Source organism: Triticum dicoccoides, chromosome 7A (genome assembly GCF_002162155.2).
Source record: "Triticum dicoccoides isolate Atlit2015 ecotype Zavitan chromosome 7A, WEW_v2.0, whole genome shotgun sequence".
NCBI lineage: Eukaryota > Viridiplantae > Streptophyta > Magnoliopsida > Poales > Poaceae > Triticum > Triticum dicoccoides.
The window spans coordinates 83,736,857-83,759,640 of record NC_041392.1 but is presented as its reverse complement, the minus strand read 5'-3'; the positions used below and the strand labels follow the sequence as shown (position 1 = coordinate 83,759,640).

The following is a 22,784-nucleotide window of genomic DNA, read 5'->3' as shown; positions in this document are numbered from 1 at the left end:
GCTGGACGGTGATGGGTTGGATGAGATTTATCATGTAATCGAGTTAGTTTTGTTAGGGTTTGATCCCTAGTATCCACTATGTTCTGAGATTGATGTTGATATGACTTTGCTATGCTTAATGCTTGTCACTAGGGCCCGAGTGCCATGATTTCAGATCTGAACCTATTATGTTTTCATCAATATATGAGAGTTCTTGATCCTATCTTGCAAGTCTATAGTCACGTATTATGTGTTATGATCCGTTAACCCTGAAGTGACAATAATCGTGATACTTACCGGTGATGACCATAGTTTGAGGAGTTCATGTATTCACTATGTGCTAATGCTTTGTTCCGGTACTCTATTAAAAGGAGGCCTTAATATCCCTTAGTTTCCATTAGGACCCCGCTGCCACGGGAGGGTAGGACAAAAGATGCCATGCAAGTTATTTTCCATAAGCATGTATGACTATATACGGAATACATGCCTACATTACATTGATGAACTGGAGCTAGTTCTGTGCCACCCTATGTTATGATTGTTACATGATGAACCGCATCCGGCATAATTCTCCATCACCGATCCATTGCCTACGAGCTTTCCATATATTGTTCTTCGCTTATTTACTTTTTCTGTTGCTATTGCTATCATCACTACAAAATACCAAAAATATTACTTTTGCTACCGTTACCACTACTATCATATTACTTTGTAACTAAATACTTTGCTGCAGATATTAAGTTTCCAGGTGTGGTTGAATTGACAACTCAGCTGCTAATACTTGAGAATATTCTTTGGCTCCCCTTGTGTCGAATCAATAAATTTGGGTTGAATACTCTACCATCGAAAACTGTTGCGATCCCCTATACTTGTGGGTTATCACATGACATCTTTTGTCCTACCCTCCCATGGCAGCGGGGTCCTAGCGGAAACTTAGGGATATTAAGGCCTCCTTTTAATAGAGTACCGGACCAAAGCATTAACACATAGTGAATACATGAAGTCCTCAAACTACGGTCATCACTGGAAGTGGTCCCGATTATTGTCACTTCGGGGTTGCCAGATCATAACACATAGTATGTGACTATAGACTTGCAAGATAGGATCAAGAACTCACATATATTCATGAAAACATAATAGGTTCAGATGTGAAATCATGGCACTCGAGCCCTAGTGACAAGCATTAAGCATAGCAAAGTCATAGCAACATCAATCTCAGAACATAGTGGATACTATGGATCAAACCATAACAAAACTAACTCGATTACATAATAAATCTCATCCAACCCATCACCGTCCAGCAAGCCTATGATGGAATTACTCACGCACGGCGGTGAGCATCATGAAATTGGTGGTGGAGGATGGTTGATGATGACGATGGCGATGGATTCCCCTCTCCGGAGCCCCGAACGGACTCCAGATCAACCCTCCCGAGAGAGTTTAGGGCTTGGCGGCAGCTCCGTATTGTAAAACGTGATGAATCCTTCTCCTTGACTTTTTTTCTCTTTGAACACGAATATATAGAGTTGGAGTTGAGGTCGGAGGAGCTCCAGGGGGGCCATGAGGTAGGGGGCGCGCCCCCAACCTCGTGGCTAGGGTGTGGGCCCCCTGGTCTTGATCTTTTGCCAGTATTTTTATTATTTCCAAAAATAGTCTCCGTGAAGTTTCAGGTCATTCCGAGAACTTTTGTTTCTGCACATAAATAACACCATGGCAATTCTGCTGAAAACAGCGTCAGTCCGGGTTAGTTCCATTCAAATCATGAAAGTTAGAGTCCAAAATAAGGGCAAAAGTGTTTGGAAAAGTAGATATGATGGAGACGTATCAGCTAGTCATACTTTTGATTCTTATAATGCTATGATAGATCTGTTTGGACCACCACCTCTTTTGGTTAATGGAACTATTTTAACTTTGGAACATGTGATGCAACGACTTGAAATTATTGAAAATAAAGTTGCCACTGTAGAGTTAATTGAAAATTTGGATAGAAAGATCCATAACCAAATTACCCAATACGGATCTAAGGTAGGAGTTGCTCTTAAAAGTTTTAAAGAAAAGGGACCTATGGTTAATGAAAAGATAGATCAAGATTCCACTAGAATTGATAAAATTGAGGATATTATTACCAACCTTGGGTCTGCCTTTTCTTCCGTGAAAAACACTCCTCCTAATGCTAAGATTGCCAAATGGATGTATGTTCCTAAAAATAAGGGTGAAACTTCTAGTAAGGAAAATGCGGACCTCAAATCCATAAGTGTTCACCCCAACTTTCTCACTATCCTTAAGGAACCTTTTGCTACAAATGATTTTCTTGATTTTGTACCTAGGAGTTTGATAATTAATAAAAAGAAAGAAACTCCTAAGGGTTATAGGTGTCTTATTGAAGAATTACCTACCAAAGATGGCAATACCTAGATCTATCCTTGCTTTTATGCCTAGCTAGGGGCGTTAAACGATAGCGCTTGTTGGGAGGCAACCCAATTTTATTTTTATTCCTTGCTTTTTGCTCTTGTTTAGTAATAAATAATTTATCTAGCCTCTTTTTTTGGTTGTGTTTTTTGTGTGTTAGTTAGTGTTTGTGCCAAGTAGAACCGTTGGGAAGACTTGGGGAAAGTCTTTTTTATCTTGCTGCAAAAAGCAGAAACTTTAGCACTCATGAGAATTGCTGCCATTTTTATTTAGATAGTGATATTTAGTTAATTCTTTTTGCAGATGATTAATAGATAAATTCCTCACGTCCTGAAATTTATTTTAGAATTTTTGGGGTTCCAGAAGTTTGCGTTAGCTACAGATTACTACAGACTATTCTGTTTTTGACAGATTCTATTTTTGTGTGTTGTTTGCTTATTTTGATGAATTTATGGCTATTAAAAGAGTTTATAAACCATAGAGAAGTTGGAATATAGTAGGTTTAACACCAATATAAATCAAGAATGAGTTCATTACAGTACCTTGAAGTGGTTTTTTGTTTTCTTTCGCTAACGGAGCTCACGAGATTTTCTATTTTGAGTTTTGTGTTGTGAAGTTTTCAAGTTTTGGGTAAAGATTTGATGGATTATGGAACAAGTGGTGGCAAGAGCCTAAGCTTAGGGATGCCCATGGTACCCCAAGGTAAAATTCAAGGACACCAAAAAGCCTAAGCTTGGGGATGCCCCGGAAGGCATCCCCTCTTTCGTCTTCGTCTATCGGTAACTTTACTTGGAGCTATATATTTATTCACAACATGATATGTGTTATGTTTGGTGCGTCTTATATGATTTTAGTATTTGATTTTTAGTTTACCACAATCATCCTTGCTGTACACACCTTTTGAGAGAGACTCATATGATTGGGAATTTATTAGAATACTCTATGTGCTTCACTTATATCTTTTGAGCTATATAGTTTTTGCTCTAGTCTTCAATTATATCTTTTAGAGCATGGTGGTGGTTTTGTTTTATAGAAATAATTGCTCTCTCATGCTTCACTTATATTATTTTGAGAGTCCTTTAGAACAACATGGCAATAATAAAAACTTTCATACAAGTGCATTGGATACTATGAGAAGTTTGATACTTGATAATTGTTTTGAGATATGGAGATGGTGATATTAGAGTCATGCTAGTTGAGTAATTGTGAATTTGAGAAATACTTGTGTTAAGGTTTGTGATTCCCGTAGCATGCACGTATGGTGAACCATTATGTGATGAAGTCGGAGCATGATTTATTTATTGATTGTCTTCCTTATGAGTGGCGGTCGGGGACGAGCGATGGTCTTTTCCTACCAATCTATCCCCCTAGGAGCATGCGCGTAATACTTTGCTTTGATAACTTGTAGATTTTTGCAATAAGTATGTGAGTTCTTTATGACTAATGTTGAGTCCCTGGATTATACGCACTATCACCCTTCCACCATTGCTAGTGTCGGTGTCAAAACCGACGGATCTCGGGTAGGGGGTCCCGAACTGTGCGTCTAGGCCGGATGGTAACAGGAGGCAGGGGACACGAAGTTTTACCCAGGTTCGGGCCCTCTCGATGGAGGTAAAACCCTACGTCCTGCTTGATTAATATTGATGGTATGGGTATTACAAGAGTTGATCTACCACGAGATCAGAGAGGCTAAACCCTAGAAGCTAGCCTATGGTATGATTGTTGATGTGTATGTTGTCCTACGGACTAAAACCCTCTGGTTTATATAGGCACCGGATAGGGTTAGGGTTACATAGAGTCGGTTACAATGGTAGGAGATCTGAATATCCGTATCGCCAAGCTTTCCTTCCACGCCAAGGAAAGTCCCTTCCGGATACGGGACGGAGTCTTGAATCTTGTATCTTCATAGTCCAGGAGTCCGGCTGAAGGTATAGTCCGGCCATCCGGACACCCCCTAATCCAGGACTCCCTCAGTAGCCCCCAAACCAGGCTTCAATGACGATGAGTCCGGCGCGCAGATTGTCTTCGGCATTGCAAGGCGGGTTCTCCTCCAAATTCCATGTACCTGTTGAATAAAGTCCGGTTTCTTGTAGATGTTGTGCTCCTTGGCTTCTACGCCCAATAATGGCCGCTCCCCACGTGTCAAACGAATATGAAAGGTCCGAGTGTTTTTACATTCACACCCCTAGCCGCGTAAACAAGCTGACCTATTTAAGGAGACGAGGATTTAGATCCAAACCACACCTTCCCCCTTCGCGAGTGTTCATCAGAGCGCCTTCGACAAAGATCCATTCCACCATGGCCAACCATCGCGACTCCTCCTCCCGCCCTTCCAGCCCCAAGCCTGGATATTGGGGAAGATGCTCCATCCCTCATAGCGAGTTGGTGACGCTCCAGACCAAGGGATTTCTCCCCCCGGCCTATATGATCCCGGTTCGAGCCGGTCTTGCCGTCTATAACGGCGGAGAGCAAGCGGAGAGCGCCCCTAATCCCTCTAAGGGAGAGCGGGTGTGCCTCGTCCCTTATTTAATAAGGGGGCTTGGATTTCCAATCCATCCATTTCTCCGGGGGCTGCTGGAGTTCTACGGCCTCCAGCTACATCATCTCACGCCTGCCTCAGTATTGCATATCGCGGGCTTTGTAGCCCTCTACGAGTTGTTCTTGGCTGTTGAAGCTCATTTCGGACTGTGGAGGGAGCTATTTTGCCTCGTGCCCCGTTCCAAGAAGGGGTCTATGTATCAAGTGGGCGGAGCCGAAGTATGGTGCATCGCCGGGACCGGCTATCTGTCCGGAACCCCAAAGAAGGCGTCCGAAGACTGGCCCTCGGAATGGTTTTATATAGAAGACGTCCTGCTGCTGGATCCTGTCCGGATAGGCCTCCCTGAATTCAACAATCCTCCCCTAAAGAAGCGCCTAAGCTGGCGCCCACGGAGCCCTTAGAGGGAAAGTGACAGGGACGTTGTTTACCTGATGGGCCGAATAAGATTGTTAGCTCATTCTAGGTTAACCATGATCCGGGTCATGGCCGCATGCATCATGCGAGGGGTGCAGCTGCTACAGTATAGAGGCCACCCCATGTGGGATTTCAACGGGGAGGATGACACCACCCGTTACGGCCGAAAGGGGCCGGATGCGGCTGCGGCTCTAACAAAGACCTTGTCCGCTTTGTACAAGGGAGAAGAGGAGGATTTTCTCCGCGTTGACCCAAAGGGTGGATTTTCCATGTACAATCCTCCAAGCTGGGTGAGTGATCACATCTTGCCCATCCGTTTTATATCCCCATTGTTTAAATATTTAATCTTAGCGACTTCTACGCAGGAACTGTGCCAGGCTGTTAAAGAAATAAACAGCCCTCCTCCACAACCCGAGGACCCAGGACGGTCCCTTGACCCGGGCTTGCAAGAGGATCCGGAGCTTTCGGTGGATCTGATTGATGGAGTGTTCCATCAATTGAGCAAGGACAACGTCCTGGTGGCCATTATGGCCGATTATCCAGGGCTAATTCCGGCCTCCCAGAAACGGGAGGCCGAACCTGCGGCGACAAGCCAATGAGGGGCCGCAGGGTCCCATGGGCAGAAAAGAGGTGCAGTCCGAACCGGGGCGTCGGCGCAAAGGTATGGCGCACCCCCTTATCCCAGGTGTCGTACCTTCAGGGCATATTACCACTTGTGCTCTTTTCAGGATAAAGAGACCTCGCCGAACTATATTCGGGGAGACCGCCAATCGCGCCTCCACCAGCCAGGCTCCAAAGCCTGGCCCGGAAGCAGGGCCGAACACAAGGTGCGCACCGGACGCTCCTCCGACGGAGGATGTGGACAGGTTGTCTGCCACCAACTCTGAGGTGGAGAGTGCCATGAAGCACAGGCGTCGCCAGACAGTTCTTCGCGACACGTGTTTCTCCCAAGAGGTGTCAGATCCCTTTAAGTCAGGAGATGCACACCTCCGTGCCGCTCAAAATGGTCTAACCAGAGCCACGGAGCAATATGTAAAAGACATACGGGTAAGAAAATTTTGGTAATTATATATACCAGTAGCCCCCAAGACTTGAAACAGTTAAGATGGCTGATTTAAGGATCATTTGTTATGAAGGTTCTTACAGAAAAGAATTCCCTACTGTCCAAGGAGCTGGAAGAGTGCAAAGCCCAACTTGAGGCCGCACTAGCCGCGGCAGGGGAGTCTAAGGAGGCCCCCTCTGGTAATATACACTTCGAAAGTATTTTGCGAAGCACGGCTTTGGTGTGAATCTGACAAATGAAATTGCAGATGGCGCCGGCTTAGATCCGGAAAGGCAACACCTCCTACGCCAGCTAAAGGCTGGTGAGAGGGTGCTGTTAAAGGTGATGGGGGAGAAGAACGATCTCCGAGATGCCAACACCAAGCTGGGCGTCGAGCTGAAGGATGTTCGTGCCCAGCTGTCAGACTCCGTGAAGAAGAATCAGCGGCTTCGACGCGGCATATTTAGTAAGTGCTTGAACGAACCTTTTGAAAGAAAGTTCGGCGGGGAAGTCGACTAACAGAGCAATGTCCGTAGGTGTGCTGACAGGTCGTCCTACAGAGGAGATGCTCGGTTCTACGGGTGACCTTCTTCCCGAGCTCTCGCAACTGCTCGATCGAGTTCGGCAGGCGATGCGAGGCATCGCCCAGGCCCTGTGGCCATCCGTCTCCATGCCCGAAGGTCTTGGAGAGCTTGCGGAGAAGCTAAAAGGAGCACGGCGGCGCTTCCGATTGTGGAAGATATCAGCCTGCCGTCAAGGCGCTTGGGAGGCCTGGGCCATGGTGAAGACGCGGTACGCAAAGGCTGACCCCAACCACATGGCCGAGGTCGGTCCTATAGGGCCCGATGGGAAGGAGATCCCTGTAAGCTTGGTATACGGCCAAGTAGAGTTGGCCGCAAAGTATTCCCAGTAGGACTGTAAATTAGATAGCCTGTTAGATGGTATTGAAGAGGAATACGATCAGTCAAAATGACTATGTAATGTAATTGACATTTATGATGCCTTCTAGCCGGATTGTAGATCGTTTGTCATGGCCGACCTTTTTGCTTCAGCCTCGGGACCTGACAGTCCGGAGTGTGTCCGAATTCCCATGCGGTTATATAAGAACCGGGGAATGCATGGAGACCAGGCGTAGGGGTCATTAGTGCGTGAACAGACAAGTGCCCGACTAGTTATGTTATATTACATGGTTAGTAAGAAACATCTTCTAGGGAGAATAGTCCCGTTAGGGGTTCCTTTCCCTGGGAGGCATGCCCTAAAGTGCATGTCCATGCTGCGAAAAGAAACGCAGGAAAAAAATCTGGGGGCATAAAAATAAAAAAGATCATCTTTAGTTCACCGACCGAATATTCCCTTAAGAACGCTAGCTTTCGGCTTCACCCAGTCCGAGGTACACATCCGGCTGACCCGGCAGTAACAATCGCAGAGGTGCTCCCTTTACCACCTAGCCAAACAATCGGAGACGTAGGGGTAAGCACAGGAGCCAGGCAACCCAGCTTGGCCAAGTCATATCGATGCATATAATGGTGAAGAAAAGGTACATGCGGAAGTGTGACACATGTGTTGGGCATGAAGCCCGTATACATAAGCTTCTGTTTAAAGAAGCCCCCAGGTTTAATGAGCGCGGAGAGCGCGTCACTTTATGAGCCTTTAAGGGCTATAAGAGAGGGAGAAGAAGAAGAAGAAAAATGCAAGACAGAAAATATATAAAAAATGGACAGAGGAAGGAGACGAACATAGAGTCCGGCGCTAGGCATAGAATCTTCGGAGACGGGCTGCATTCCATGGGTTCAGCTCGAGTCGGTTATCCGATGCATCTCGCGGGCGGTACGCTCCACCAGTCAGGACTTGGTCAATTATGAAGGGACCTTCCCACTTGGGCTTGAGTTTGTCCTTTTTCTTGTCCGGTAGCCGTAGAACTAGTTCGCCAATGTTGTAAGTTTTGGCCCGTACTTCTCTGCTTTGGTATCTTTGAGTCTGCTGTTGATAGAGTGCGGAACGGGCTTTTGCCACGTCACGCTCCTCCTCCAATGCATCTAAGCTGTCCTGCCGATTGAGCTCGGCTTCTCTTTCTTCGTACATGCACACTCGAGGTGAGTCATGGATTATGTCTCAGGGCAAAACTGCCTCTGCGCCGTACACCATAAAGAATGGTGTGTATCCGGTGGTGCGATTCGGCGTGGTCCGCAGCCCCCAGAGTACGGAGTCGAGCTCCGCTACCCATTATGTGTTAGATTCCTTGAGGGACCGCACTAATCTGGGTTTAATGCCGCTCATGATGAGGCCATTTGCACGTTCGACCTGGCCGTTAGTTTGTGGGTGATAGACAGAAGCATAGTCGAGCTTGATGCCCATGTTTTCGCACCAGAGTTTTACGTCGTCGGCCGTGAAGTTCGTGTCGTTATCAGTGATGATGCTATGGGGAACGCCGTAACGGTGTATGACCCCGGATATAAAGTCTATCACCGGTCCGGATTCGGCCGTCTTAACAGGCATGGCTTCTATCCATTTGGTGAATTTATCCACCATGACCAGTAAGTATTTTTGCTTGTGGGTTCCGCCTCTAAGGGGTCCAACCATGTCAAGCCCCCAGACCGCGAAGGGCCAAGTAATGGGGATAGTTCAGAGGGCGGTGGGTGGCATATGGCTTTGGTTTGCAAAGAGCTGGCAACCGGTGCATCGTTGGACTAAGTCCTGAGCGTCTGCCCGGGCCGTCGGCCAATAAAAGCCTGTACGGAAGGCCTTGCTTACAAGGGACCGAGCTGCAGCGTGATGACCGCCCAGTCCGGCATGAATTTCAGCCAGGAGGTTCCGCCCCTCCTCTTCGGAGATGCACCTTTGAAGGACTCCGGTAGTGCTTTTCTTATAAAGCTCTCCCTCGTGGACTCTGTAGGCTTTGGATCGCTGCACTATGCAGCGTGCCTCATTTTGGTCCTCGGGGAGTTCCTGCCTAGTGAGGTAGGCGAGGAATGGTTCTGTCCACGGGGCGATGACGGCCATTATTACGTGGGCTGAAGGTGTTGTTTCATTAGCGGAGCCTCTGATTGTGTCAGAATTTTCGGTGTCGGGCAGTGTGGTTGGGTCCGGGGTGTTATTGTTCGGCTCCCCTTCGCATACTACGGATGCTTGAACAGCCTTTCCAAGAAGATGTTGGGGGGGACTACATCCCGTTTTGCGCCGATGCATGCCAGGACATCTGCCGCCTGATTGTTTTCCCGAGCTATATGGTGAAATTCAAGCCCCTCGAACCGAGCTGACATTTTTAGGACGGCGTTGCAGTAGGCTGCCATTTTTGGATCCTTGGCATCGAAGTCTCCATTTATTTGGGATATTGCGAGGTTCGATTCCCCGCGCACCTCTAGGCGTTGAATACCCATGGATACTGCCATCCGGAGACCATGTAAAAGGGCCTCATATTCGGCTGCGTTGTTGGAGTCTGTGTACATAATCTGGAGTACGTATTGAACTGTGTCTCCTGTGGGGGACGTCAAAACGACGCCAGCCCCCAGTCCGGCCAACATCTTGGAGCCGTCGAAGTGCATGATCCAATTTGAATATGTGCCGTACTCTTTAGGGAGTTCGGCCTCCGTCCATTCTGCAACGAAGTCGGCCAAGACTTGCGACTTGATGGCTCACCGTGGCTTATAAGTTATGTTGAATGGGAGGAGCTCAATGGCCCATTTTGCAATCCGGCCCGTTGTGTCACGGTTATTTATAATATCGTTAAGTGGTACTTCCGAGGCTACTGTTATTGAACACTCTTGAAAGTAGTGTCATAGCTTCCGGGATGCCATGAATACCGCGTACGCGATCTTTTGATAATGCGGGTACCGTGATTTGCAAGGAGTGAGGACAGTGGACACATAACAGACCGGCTTTTGAAGGGGGAATCTGTGTCCGTCCGCTTCTCGTTCAACGACGAGCACTGCGCTCGCAACCTGATGTGTTGCTGCAATGTATAATAGCATTGGTTCGCCAATATTTGGCGCAGCCAGGACTGGGTTTGTTGCGAGTATGGCTTTTATCTCCTCGAGTCCGACCGTGGCTGCATCCGTCCATTCGAAGTGTTCGGTGCGCCGAAGGAGGTGGTAAAGGGGTAGGGCCTTTTCTCCCAAGCGGGAGATAAAGCGACTTAGAGCCGTCACGCATCCGGTTAACTTTTGTATTTGTTTGAGGTCCTTTGGGATATCCAGTTGCGACAGAGCTCGGATCTTGGCTGGATTTGCTGCTAGCTCCTCTCCCATAGCCTGTCTCTTAGGTTCGGAAAAATGCTGAAGAGCCTGTTTAACAGGTTTGAATCCTGTTAGGATATTTAAGCTGTGCTCGGCCAGCCTGCGTGGGATTCCTGGCATGTCTGAAGGGTGCCAGGCGAAAATGTCCCAGTTTTCTCATAGGAACTCTCGCAGTGCGGCGTCTACATCAGGGTTTAACGGTGCCCCGATGGAAGCTGTTTTATTTGGGTCCGTTGGATGGACTTGGAATTTGACTATTTCGTTCGCCGGTTTAAAGGAGGTGGACTTTGATCTTTTGTCGAGTACCACATCGTCCCTATTCATCGTAGAGCGTAGCACAGTCAGTTCCTCAGCCGCTAGGGCTTCGGATAGTGCCTCGAGGGCCAGTGCGACTGTCTTGTTTTCGGCGCAGAGTGCTATGTTCGGATCACTAGCGAGAGTGATGATCTCGTTAGGCCCGGGCATTTTGAGCTTCATGTACCCATAATGGGGTATTGCTTGGAAGATTGTAAACGCTTCCCGCCCTAGCAGAGCGTGATAACCGCTGCTGAACGGAGCCACATGGAACGTGATCTCTTCGGACCTGTAATTATCCGGCGTGCCGAACACCACATCTAGTGTGATTTTTCCTGTACAGTGCGCTTCCCGACTGGGGATTATTCCTCTAAAGGTTCTGCTGCTTCGCTCAATGCGATTCCAGTCTATTTCCATTTTTTGAAGAGTTTCCTCATAAATGAGGTTCAATCCGCTGCCGCCGTCCATGAGTACCTTGGTAAGACGAAAGCCGTCCACTATTGGGCTGAGGACCAATGCGGCTGGTGCTCGGGCTGTTCGGAATCTAGGTTCATCTCCGGCGTTAAAGGTAATAGCCGTGTCACTCCATGGGTTTATTGTTGCTACTTGATAGACTTTGGCAAGGCTGCGGAGTGTACTTTTTCGCATATTATTTGATGTGAAAGTCTCGAAGACTGTTAATACCATATGGGTGTCTCTGGGGTGGCTTTCTGTGGCCTCCGGAATTAGGAGGTTTTCGCCAATCTTGGCCACCTGCCGGAGTATCCAACATGCTCTAAGGCAGTGAGTTGGTGTGGCGTCCTCTGTATTGTGAATTTTACAGGGTCCGTTAAGCCATCCTTCCAGTACGGTTCCATGCCCTATAGAGGGTTTTTGCTTTTTGTTATCTGACCTGGGTGTCTGGTTATGCTGCACCCTTTTATTTCGGACTGGGTTTGTATTTAGGGCCGGATTGTCCCAAAATTTTATTTTGGTTTTCCAGGCGCTTTCCATCGCACAATACTTTCGTATAATGGACGCCAAGTCAGCGAAGTGTGTGATATCACGGCGACTTATGGCGTTGAGTATTCGCTTGTCCGTGCAATTATTGCAGAAGATTAAGATTGCGTCTTCCTCGTGGCAGTCCCTTAGCATGTTCTTAACCAGGAGGAATCTAGCCCAGTAATGATGTACTGTTTCGTCGGGCTCTTGCCTGATTTTGGATAGATCGCATATGTTGGGGTGGGTGGGTGGAGTTAAATCCGAAGCCTCACCCCGTCTGCGGCTCAGAGGCCGAGGAATTTCTGAACTCGAAAATTTGGATCCCTAGGTGTTGTCCAATGAATCCAGCCCGTCGCCTGACTCTAAGTTCAGGTCTTGAGTGATATCCTCCCCTCCGCGGGTATCCGGCTTGGAGGGATCGGGAATCCAGAAGTAGCGAGCCCTTAAGATAGACGAGGGGCCGCCGCACCATCCCTCTACCACGGCAACTTGATGGGTGACTTGGGGAGAGTTAATCTCTCTCAGATCGGTTTTAGGCCCAATCTGGTCGTAATCCGTAGCGACTCCCAGGGCGGCGAAGCGATCCAAGAGCTTATTTACGGAGGAAAGCTCCATTGGATCTAACTGCTCGGCGAGTTCCGAACTGACATGAAGATTGTTTTCGATGGCTCGAGAGGTCATCGTCGGCGTAGAAGCCGAACAGGCGGTCATAAGAAAACCACCTAGCCAGAGGGTTTGGCCGACAATCAAAGCTCCCTTAGCAACGGTGCCGTCTTTAAAGACGGGGCGAGGCATCCTTCCTGATGGCGACGACACAGAGGAACTCTCAATGAAAGCACCAATGTCGATGTCAAAACCGGCGGATCTCGGGTAGGGGGTCCCAAACTGTGCATCTAGGCCGGATGGTAACAGGAGGCAGGGGACATGAAGTTTTACCCAGGTTCGGGCCCTCTCGATGGAGGTAAAACCCTATGTCCTGCTTGACTAATATTGATGGTATGGGTATTACAAGAGTTGATCTACCACGAGATCAGAGAGGCTAAACCCTACAAGCTAGCCTATGGTATGATTGTTGATGTGTATGTTGTCCTACGGACTAAAACCCTCCAGTTTATATAGGCATCGGATAGGGTTAGGGTTACATAGAGTCGGTTACAATGGTAGGAGATCTGAATATCCGTATCGCCAAGCTTGCCTTCCACGCCAAGGAAAGTCCCTTCCGGATACGGGACGGAGTCTTCAATCTTGTATCTTCATAGTCCAGGAGTCCGGCTGAAGGTATAGTCCGGCCATCCGGACACCCCCTAATCCAGGACTCCCTCAGCTAGCCTCTCTAGTATCGCGCAACTTTCGCCGGTACCATAAACCCACCATATACCTTCCTCAAAACAGCCACCATACCTACCTATTATGGCATTTCCATAGCCATTCCGATATATATTGCCATGCAACTTTCCACCGTTCCGTTATTATGACATGCTTCATAATTGTCATATTGCTTGCATGATCATGTAGTTGACATCGTATTTGTGGCAAAGCCAACGTTCATAATTTTCGTACATGTCACTCATGCATCATTGCACATCCCGGTACACCACCGGAGGCATTCACATAGAGTCATATCTTGTTCTAAGTATCGAGTTGTAATTTTTGAGTTGTAAGTAAATAAAGTGTGGTGATCATCATTATTAGAGCACTGTCCTAGTGAGGAAAGGATGCTGGAGACTATGATTCCCCCACAAGTTGGGATGAGACTCCGAACGAGAAAAAAGGAAAAAGAAAAGAAAAGAGGCCAAAAAAAGAAGGCCCAAAGAAAAAAAGAAAATGAGAGAAAAAGAGAGAAGGGACAATGTTACTATCCTTTTTCCACACTTGTGCTTCAAAGTAGCACCATGATCTTCATGATAAAGAGTCTCCTATGATATCACTTTCTTATACTAGTGGGAATTTTTCATTATAGAACTTGGCTTGTATATTCCAATGACGGGCTTCCTCAAATTGCCCTAGGTCTTCATGAGCAAGCAAGTTAGATGCACACCCACTTAGTTTCTTTTGTTGAGCTTTCATATACTTATAGCTCTAGTGCATCCGTTGCATGGCAATCCCTACTCACTCATATTGATATCTATTAATGAGCATCTCCATAGCTCGTTGATACGCCTAGTTGATGTGAGACTATCTTCTCCTTTTTGTCTTCTCCACAACCACCATTCTATTCCACCATATAGTGTTATATCCATGGCTCATGCTCATGTATTGCGTGAAGATTGAAAAAGTTTGTGAACATCAAAAGTATGAAACAATTGCTTGGCTTGTCATCGGGGTTGTGCATGATTTAAATATTTTGTGTGGTGAAGATAGAGCATAGCCAGACTATATGATTTTGTAGGGATAACTTTCTTTGGCCATGTTATTTTGAGAAGACATGATTGCTTAGTTAGTATGCTTGAAGTATTATTATTTTTATGTCAATATTAAACTTTTGTCTTGAATCTTATGGATCTGAATATTCATGCCACAATAAATAAAAATTACATTGAGAAATATGTTAGAAAGCATTCCACATCAAAAATTCTTCTTTTATCATTTACCTACTCAAGGACGAGCAGGAATTAAGCTTGGGGATGCTTGGTACGTCTCCAAGGTATCTATAATTTTTGATTGCTCCATGCTATTATATTATCTATTTTGGATGTTAATGGGCTTTATTTTACACTTTTATATCATTTTTGGGACTAACCTACTAATCAGAGGCCCAGCCCAAATTCCTATTTTTGCCTATTTTAGGGTTTCGAAGAAAAGGAATATCAAACGGAGTCCAAATGGAGTGAAACCTACGGGAACGTGATTTTCTCAACAAACGTGATCCAGGAGACTTGGAGTGGGCGTCAAGAAACAACGGAGGAGGCCACGAGGCAGGGGGCGCGCCTACCCCCCTGGGCGCGCCCTCCACCCTCGTGGGCCCCCCATTGCTCCACCGACGTACTTCTTCCTCCTATATATATCCACGTACCCCCAAACATCCAGGAGCACCACGATAACCTAATTCCACTGCCGCAACCTTCTGTACCCGAGAGATCCCATCTTGGGGCCTTTTCTGGAGCTCCAGCGGAAGGGGTATTGTTCATGGAGGGCCTCTACATCAACTGCATGGACTCTCCGGTGATGTGTGAGTAGTTTACTTCAGACCTTCGGATCCATAGTTATTAGCTAGATGGCTTCTTCTCTCTCTTTGGATCTCAATACAAAGTTCTCCTCGATCATCTTGGAGATCTATTCGATGTAATCTTCTTTTGCGGTGTGTTTGTCGAGATCCGATGAATTGTGGGTTTATGATCCAGATTATCTATGAACAATATTTGTTTCTCCTCTGAATTCGTTTATGTATGATTGGTTTATCTTTGCAAGTCTCTTCGAATTATCAGTTTGGTTTGGCCTACTAGATTGATCTTTCTTGCAATGGGAGAAGTGCTTAGCTTTGGGTTCAATCTTGCGGTGTTCGATCCCAGTGACAGAAAGGGAACCGACACATATTGTATTATTGCCATTGAGGATAAAAAGATGGGGTTTATATCATATTGCATGAGTCTATCCCTCTACATCATGTCATCTTCCTTAAAGCATTACTCTGTTATTATGAACTTAATACTCTAGATGCATGTTGGATAGCGGTCGATGTGTGGAGTAATAGTAGTAGATGCAGAATCGTTTTGGTCTACTTGTCTTGGACGTGATGCCTATATACATGATCATACCTAGATATTCTCATAACTATGCTCAATTCTATCAATTGCTCGACAGTAATTCGTTTACCCACCGTAATACTTATGCTCTTGAGAGAAGCCACTAGTGAAACCTATGGCCCCCAGGTCTATCTTCCATCATATTAATCTTCCAATAATTAGTTATTTCCTTTGTCGTTTATTTTACTTTGCAGCTTTATTTCTCTTTATCATAAAAATACCAAAAATATCATCTTAGCATATCTATCAGATCTCACTCTCGTAAATGACCATGAAGGGATTGACAACCCCTTTATCGTGTTGGTTGCGAGGTTCTTATTTGTTTGCGTAGGTGTGTGGGACTCGAGCATGATCTCCTACTGGATTGATACCTTGGTTCTCAAAAACTGAGGGAAATACTTATGCTACTTTACTGCATCACCCTTTCCTCTTCAAGGGAAAACCAACGCAGTGCTCAAGAGGTAGCAGGGCACAGGTCAGTTATCAGGGTAGATGGTGTCATTTCATACGAGCACTTGCTCTCATATGGGCGGCCGTTTTGACCCCTGGCGGCTCCAATAAGCCCGAGAAAGAAGGTAAATCACCCCATCTCTTCCTCTTCTTCTTCTTCTTCTTCTTCTTCTTCTTCTTCTTCTTCTTCTTCTTCTTCTTCTTCTTCTTCTTCTTCTTCTTCTTCTTCTTCTTCTTCTTCTTCTTATTCTTATTCTTATTCTTCTTCTTCTTCTTCTTCTTCTTCCTCCAAACCCTAGTAAAACTTCACCCGATCTTTGCTCGTCCGATTTCGGTTCAAATCATTCCGTGTGATCGATCTATAACATGTTTCTCCTATGATCCCCAATTTATTTTTCACGAATCCACGTTCTTCATGCCTAGCATTGCCATGACTAGGATATTGATCCAAAATTGATTTTGGCTTGGATTCGTTGATGCTTTTAGAGGAGTATGATGTTGTGACTACCGTAGGATCAATAGTGTTTAATTGTATTGGACTGAAAAACTGTTTTGTAGATGTTTACAAGGATATCTACTCACGTACGAGGTGCTTCACACCGCATCGCCACAAGAAGTTCTCACTCAAGGGGTCGTTTTCACCGACCATGAAGAAGGAAGAAATTCCAAAAACTCAATAAAAGGAATATCAAAGCATCCAACTGGGCTTATGTGACAACACTCGCCAAGCTAGGTATTACTAATGCTTACAATTTGCTTTGTCATAATGTCAGGTTGCATCATTTTGTTTATCAGGGATGTGAGACATATGAATGCACGACGTTTGAGTTTCTCAGCACTCTCTCGCACAATGTTGCTTTGGTGCTAAATGCATATGAGGAAGAGAGGATCACTTTCTGTCTCCTGAATCAAGATTTCAACATTACTCTCAATGAGTGGTGTAATTACTTTGTCTTCCCCAACAACGATGATGATCTTCGACATGTTTATGTTTTCACTGACCCGCACCCAAGGCATCTACCTTATGGGTCGTCATGGCTCAAGGCAAAGAGCCAGTTGCATTGAAAGTATAGGTTATTTCTATTATGTTATCACAAACTCGTTGCAAGCACAAGGAGAAGTTTCAAAGGTGAATGATGAGAACATGGTAGTTCTCGGGAAAGGAGCAAACAATGACGTCGGTCATTCGCCCAACCTAGGGGCAATGCTTTTGCTACACCTCACGCATCAAGTAAACAATGCACAAGGAGTTACCGTGTGTGGAGGAGCGATCACCATGTTGTCCAACTCCCATGGCCTCAACTACAATCACCTTCACCCCATTTTCGGTAACACCCTTGTTAATATTCTTGTTCTTTCTAGATCTGGAATGGTAATAGTTTGTAATGGTCGTCATTATATCAGAATTCCTAGAGTGGCATACTTGTTGCCCACTCCTATGCCTAACCATTTTTTCCATAGAATATGGACAACTGCATTATGTCGCACGGGAAGGAGATGCAATTTTTGACCAAGAAGGGCCAGAAGCAAAACAAGTTGACGAAGAATATCTCGCCACAAGAAGAGGAGCAGCCTCAAGGGCAGCCACAACCAGGAGACTACACCACCTATGCGGACCTCAGCAGCCTCCACAACTCTATTAATGATATGAGCAACCTCGTTGTGTCCCTTCGAGTCACATCCGCCTGCATGAACATGAACTTCTCCAACTGGAGCGAAGGATGGTCTCCTGCCCAACTACCACAATGATGCCATTGGTTTGAGCTAAGCTTGGGGGGCGGGGTCATAACCACTTCTACATCAAGATGTGGCAGTATTACTTGAATAAATTATAATGATGTTGTACTTAAGCTCATGAAGCTTCAAAACACTCGTGTTGGTTTTTCCCAACACTTTACTTTTTATTTTCTTTCGTTTTTCTGTTTGTATTTGCAATTTTTTGTTTGGAAGTTAGTTTTCAAAAACTCAAAAATAAAAAATAGAATGATTTTTGCTCTTACTCTTTATTAGGCTCCTTGGAGCTCATTTTGCATTTTTGTTTTCAAAGAAGTTGATCTACGTCGGACAACGAGGAATGCAAGAGTAAGGAAAAGAAGTGTGTAAATTCGCAACCGTGAACGTATGTCCTACGACTCCCGTCTTTTGCACTTGAAATACTTAGAGTAGATGTAGTACTATATGTGATATGTGCAAATGGTAGTAAGTCTTGATAATTAAGACAAATGTTTTGTTCTAGTAGTTGCAGTAATTTGGTAGCCTTTGTACTTTTTAGTTTAGACAACCAAGACTTGCTGTGGGACTGCTTTTCATTGAAATGATCTTAACTAAGAATAACCATGCACAAGAGAAAGTCTTGAAAGACTTGGGAGTTGATAAAAAATGTAGAAGAAATGATGTTTGAAATGCTCAACCCCGTGTTGTTAATTTTAATATAATTGATAGCACTTGTGGATTAACTTGTCTAGAGGAACTTAGTTGAAAGTAAACGAGATTGTGCCAGAAATATGTGTTGTATGTGTTACATGGTGCTTCGGCTCCTTGTTGGTTCCATGGCCCTGCTACTATATGCATGTGTACATGTGTAAATGTGGATTTGTCACCTTTCTTGATATTATGCTGAGGACTCTGCTAGCCAATGAACGATCCACCAAGAGAGAAAGCTCGAATTTTGGCTATGAGTTTGTTACCGTATGTAGTGGCAACACTACAAACGCATATTATTTGGCTTTCTTTTGAATGGGTGTGTATGTGGTAAATAAAGGGGGCTGATCAAATGACCTCGAAAGATACAAATAAGGTCCATAGTTCCCAAACATTAAGTCACAGCCCAACTCTATGCATGATCACTTATTTGGCATAATCCCTTTACGTGACAACAAAAGTTCTAGCAAACAATGATTGAAATAAAGTGCTTAAGAGCCTTGAGGATGAAATAATTGTGGGTGTGTTTATGAGCATTAGAGCATCGATCATATGCTTCTACATGCTTTTCACTCCCTAATATATGGTTTCATGGCTCCGTCAAAGAAAACTCTTTCGTGCATTCTCGGCAAGCAAGTGTTGTCTAGAATAAATAGAATGAAGTGTTGCAAAGTTATTTTATCTAGTAGATCGTGAACTTTGTATTGATTATCTTTGCTTCACCAACGATCGCACAATAACCATGCCACCACTACAACTAAGCTACGCTTTCAGGTCAAGAAGCGGAGGTCTATCTAGTCGTACCGATCATAAATGGACCATAACCTTCTCGTTATTTTGGTTTAAACAACTGATTTTCTTATGATTCAGATTTCTCTCTATGTTGCTCGAGGACGATCAAACGTGTCAAGTGGTGAGTCCAGCTGTCACCACATGTCACGTGTTAGACGCTTCATGTGGAATGTTTTTAACATGCGTTTTCGGATTTTAGATGTTTTTTGGCTTCTGACTGTTTTTTCTAGGTTTTAGAAATTCCTTCTCGTAGAGCACATCTGTGTTTCATGGAAAAAAACTGTGTTTCCATGAGAAGCATGATTGTGTTTCTCGTGGTCATGGAAGCACATATTTGCTTCCGTGAGAAGCATTATTTGTTTTTTCATCAGAAGCATAGTTTGTGCTAGAAGCACAACCTATGCACCCCCCCCCCCCCAAGGAAAAAAACACAATATGTGGCTTAAAAAGCGAAAACCGCAACCGTGCTTTTGGGCTACATGTTTTTTCTTCCGTTTTGCCCTTTTTTGTTTTTGTTTTCCTGGATTTTGGTTTTTTTACTGGTATTTTTGTTTCCGGGTTTTATTTCCGGTTTATGTTTTTTTTCTTAAAAAGTTTGTTGAAACCTATTAACACTGGGCTAGTTTTAAAGAACTCGACGCGAGAAATCCAACAGTTAAGAGATAAACCATTTTAAATAACGTACATACAATGTGCCATTTGTCAGCATCTGAGAAGACGAGGAGTGATTTAAGTGATTTCAGCTACCTGCACGTGAAATTTTTCTTGTTGACAACCTACACGTCAAATAGGAGCCCCGTTTTTTTTTTGTTTTTTCTAGAAGAGGAGCCCCGCTGTAAGAAGCTGTAGAGCAGCTGCAAACTAGATAAAAGCCCAACAAAAGCCCAACACAGCAACACTCCTCGTTCACTTCGCCTGTCTTCCAGTTCCACGCCGCACATCGCCTCTTCTCGCCGCCGCTGCGGCACACCCAAAGCCTCGCCGGCGGGGATGGGAGCACCTCAAACGGGCTCCCTGGCTGTCACTCGCTTCTCCTCCGGTACGTACGCCACATACGTCGTAAATCCCCTCTTGTTTCCTTCCTGCTCCCTTCACCGATGGCGATGGATCTCCAATCTCTCCCTCATCCTCCTCCGCCCCCGTTTGCAGATTGACCGCCTCCTCTCTCCGCGGCGATGGCGGACGGCTCCAGGGACATTAGCAGGCGGCGGAATCCAGCGGACAAGCTCACCGAAGACCTCGTCGTCGAGATCCTGTCGCACGTGCCGTACAAGTCGCTGTGCCGGTTCAAGTGCGTCTCCAAGCGGTGGCGCGGCATCATCTCCCACCCCGACCACCGCAAGGCGCTGCCGCAGCACCATCTCCATGACCTCGCCGGATTCCTCTACTCGAGCCGCGGCCCCGGCCCTGACTATTTATCAATTCACAATTTCAACCATGTCTCGCCGGGAGGCCGCCCTCCTATCCGCCCTACACTCCCCTTCCTGCCTGACTGCGAGCTATTCGACCTTCTGGATAGCTGCAACGGCCTGCTCCTCTGCCGCCGCTTCGAGACCGCTTATTCGCGGGCATTCGACTACGTGGTGTGCAATCCTGCCACGGAGAAATGGGTTGCTTTGCCCGGCTTCTTCAGCAAGATGCAGGCAGCTCGCTTGGGGTTCGACCCGGCCGTGTCCTCGCACTTCCATGTGTTCCAGTTCGTGGAGGATGGGGCTGCAGATGCAAATGCCGATACAAACGACGACGATGATGGCGATAGTTTTGGGCACGTCAGAGCGGTTGACATCTACTCGTCCAAAACCGGGGCCTGGACTCACAAGGACAGCGGTTGGGACTTCCTACCTAGGATAGTGAGTGATTCTAGAAGTGTCTTTGTCAATGGTTTTCTGCATTTGCTCGCCATCGAGTCTGCGGTGGTGGCAATGGATGTGGAGGGAACTACTTGGAGGGCTATTCCTATGCCGGACGATGAGGATGCCCCCATAATAGATGTTGATGTCGGGTTCATTGACCTGTCTCGAGGGCGTTTGTATCTGGCAAATAGTGATCAGCATGATTTTGATAAACTGTCGATCTGGGTTCTCGAGGACTACGGCAGTGAAGCGTGGGTCTTGGAGCACAGTGTCAGGTATGTGAATCTATTTGGAGTGAAGAATGTCCGGCTGGGACACGAGTACCATATTGTCGCCCTCCACCCACAACGAAACACAATTTTCCTAGTTTATGGGCATGAGAAGGTACTGATGTCTTATGAAATGGATACTGGGAAAGTGCAGTTCATCCACGATCTTGGACAGGGTTCCATGGAGCCTTATCTTCCTTATGTTCCCTTGTACTCAGAGGCATTGGCAGATTGGCACTGATAATCTGGCTCGCATTTTGCTGTTCCATTGTTGGCTTTTTAGATAATGGTGAATCATAGGTCTTACTCCCAGGTAATATCGGCAGCTATTCCCTTTTGTTCTCGAGTGTACTCTGTAACCTACTTTATGGGGCTATCTGTCCAGTTAACTTAGTAATGCTAGCTGCTTCTCTTATGTAAACATATATGTGACATATGTGTTTATGGTTGATAGCAGCGTACGTGCGACAGCATTTACTATTTAACTTCATGGAGCTATCATTAATTTGTATCATTGTTGATGGTTGTGATTGTCCAGATCGTTGGGTTGGGCCGTTGGCATATGTGAAGTGAAATATGGGAGGGAATATATGTTCTATTCCTCTTGCCATTGTAATGAACAATAAAGCATGTGAGTTTATGTTCCTTTGCTCCTGTCAATGTTGAAATTATCAGCACTAGTGAAGCAAAGCTATTCTTTTTCTGTTAGATGTTGTCTAGAGTTTAAATGATCATAAGTAAAACTTTCTTGATTCCATCAATAAAACTGCTTGATTCACTCTGTGTCATATTCAGTTCCAGTGTCGGTTCAGATCCTAAGTCTGAAACTAACCCTTTGTCAATTTGGTCTAGAAAATTGCTTGATTCACTTCAGGATGTATTTAGTTGCAACGCCTGATTCACTTCGGGCTGTATTTAGTTGCAATGCCTAAACAACAGACTTTGCAGATTGTGAGTTCAGGTGCAAATGGGTACTAAATTACAGTACAATGAATTTTATGTGTCAGAAATCCGAGGCGCGTGTTGATACGACGGCAATGAATCACAACATGGGCTGTTCCTATCATCTCTATGACAGGCGTTTGGACCGTCCTCGATTCCTCGTAGTGTTGATGAAGCTCCAAGTGGGGTGACCAGACCCAGAATCCATCTTCAGGTCAGGTGCTGATGAGCGCATTGAACTATCCATATGGTGATGACATTGCTCTCTAGCTACCCGGATGGATCTCTTTACTTCTTGAAAAATGATGGGAGTTTCTCTGGAAATATGATGCAACAAAACCAATCCTACTCTCTCAACCTAGATGCGAAGTTGCAGACAGGATGACATTACTACTATCTTGCACCCAACCAAACCCTATCACCA

General features: G+C 45.6%; 1 protein-coding gene across 1 annotated transcript; it reads left to right on the top strand.

The window, feature by feature from the left end:
* The first annotated feature begins 20,200 nt into the window (after positions 1–20,200).
* On the top strand, positions 20,201–21,932 carry LOC119331722 (putative F-box protein At4g10190). Its single transcript, XM_037604889.1, has 2 exons — positions 20,201–20,335; positions 20,446–21,932. Exon 2 carries the CDS (start codon positions 20,472–20,474, stop codon positions 21,657–21,659), a length of 1,188 nt encoding a protein of 395 aa, XP_037460786.1. The 5' UTR covers positions 20,201–20,335; positions 20,446–20,471; the 3' UTR covers positions 21,660–21,932.
* The last annotated feature ends 852 nt before the right edge of the window (positions 21,933–22,784 follow it).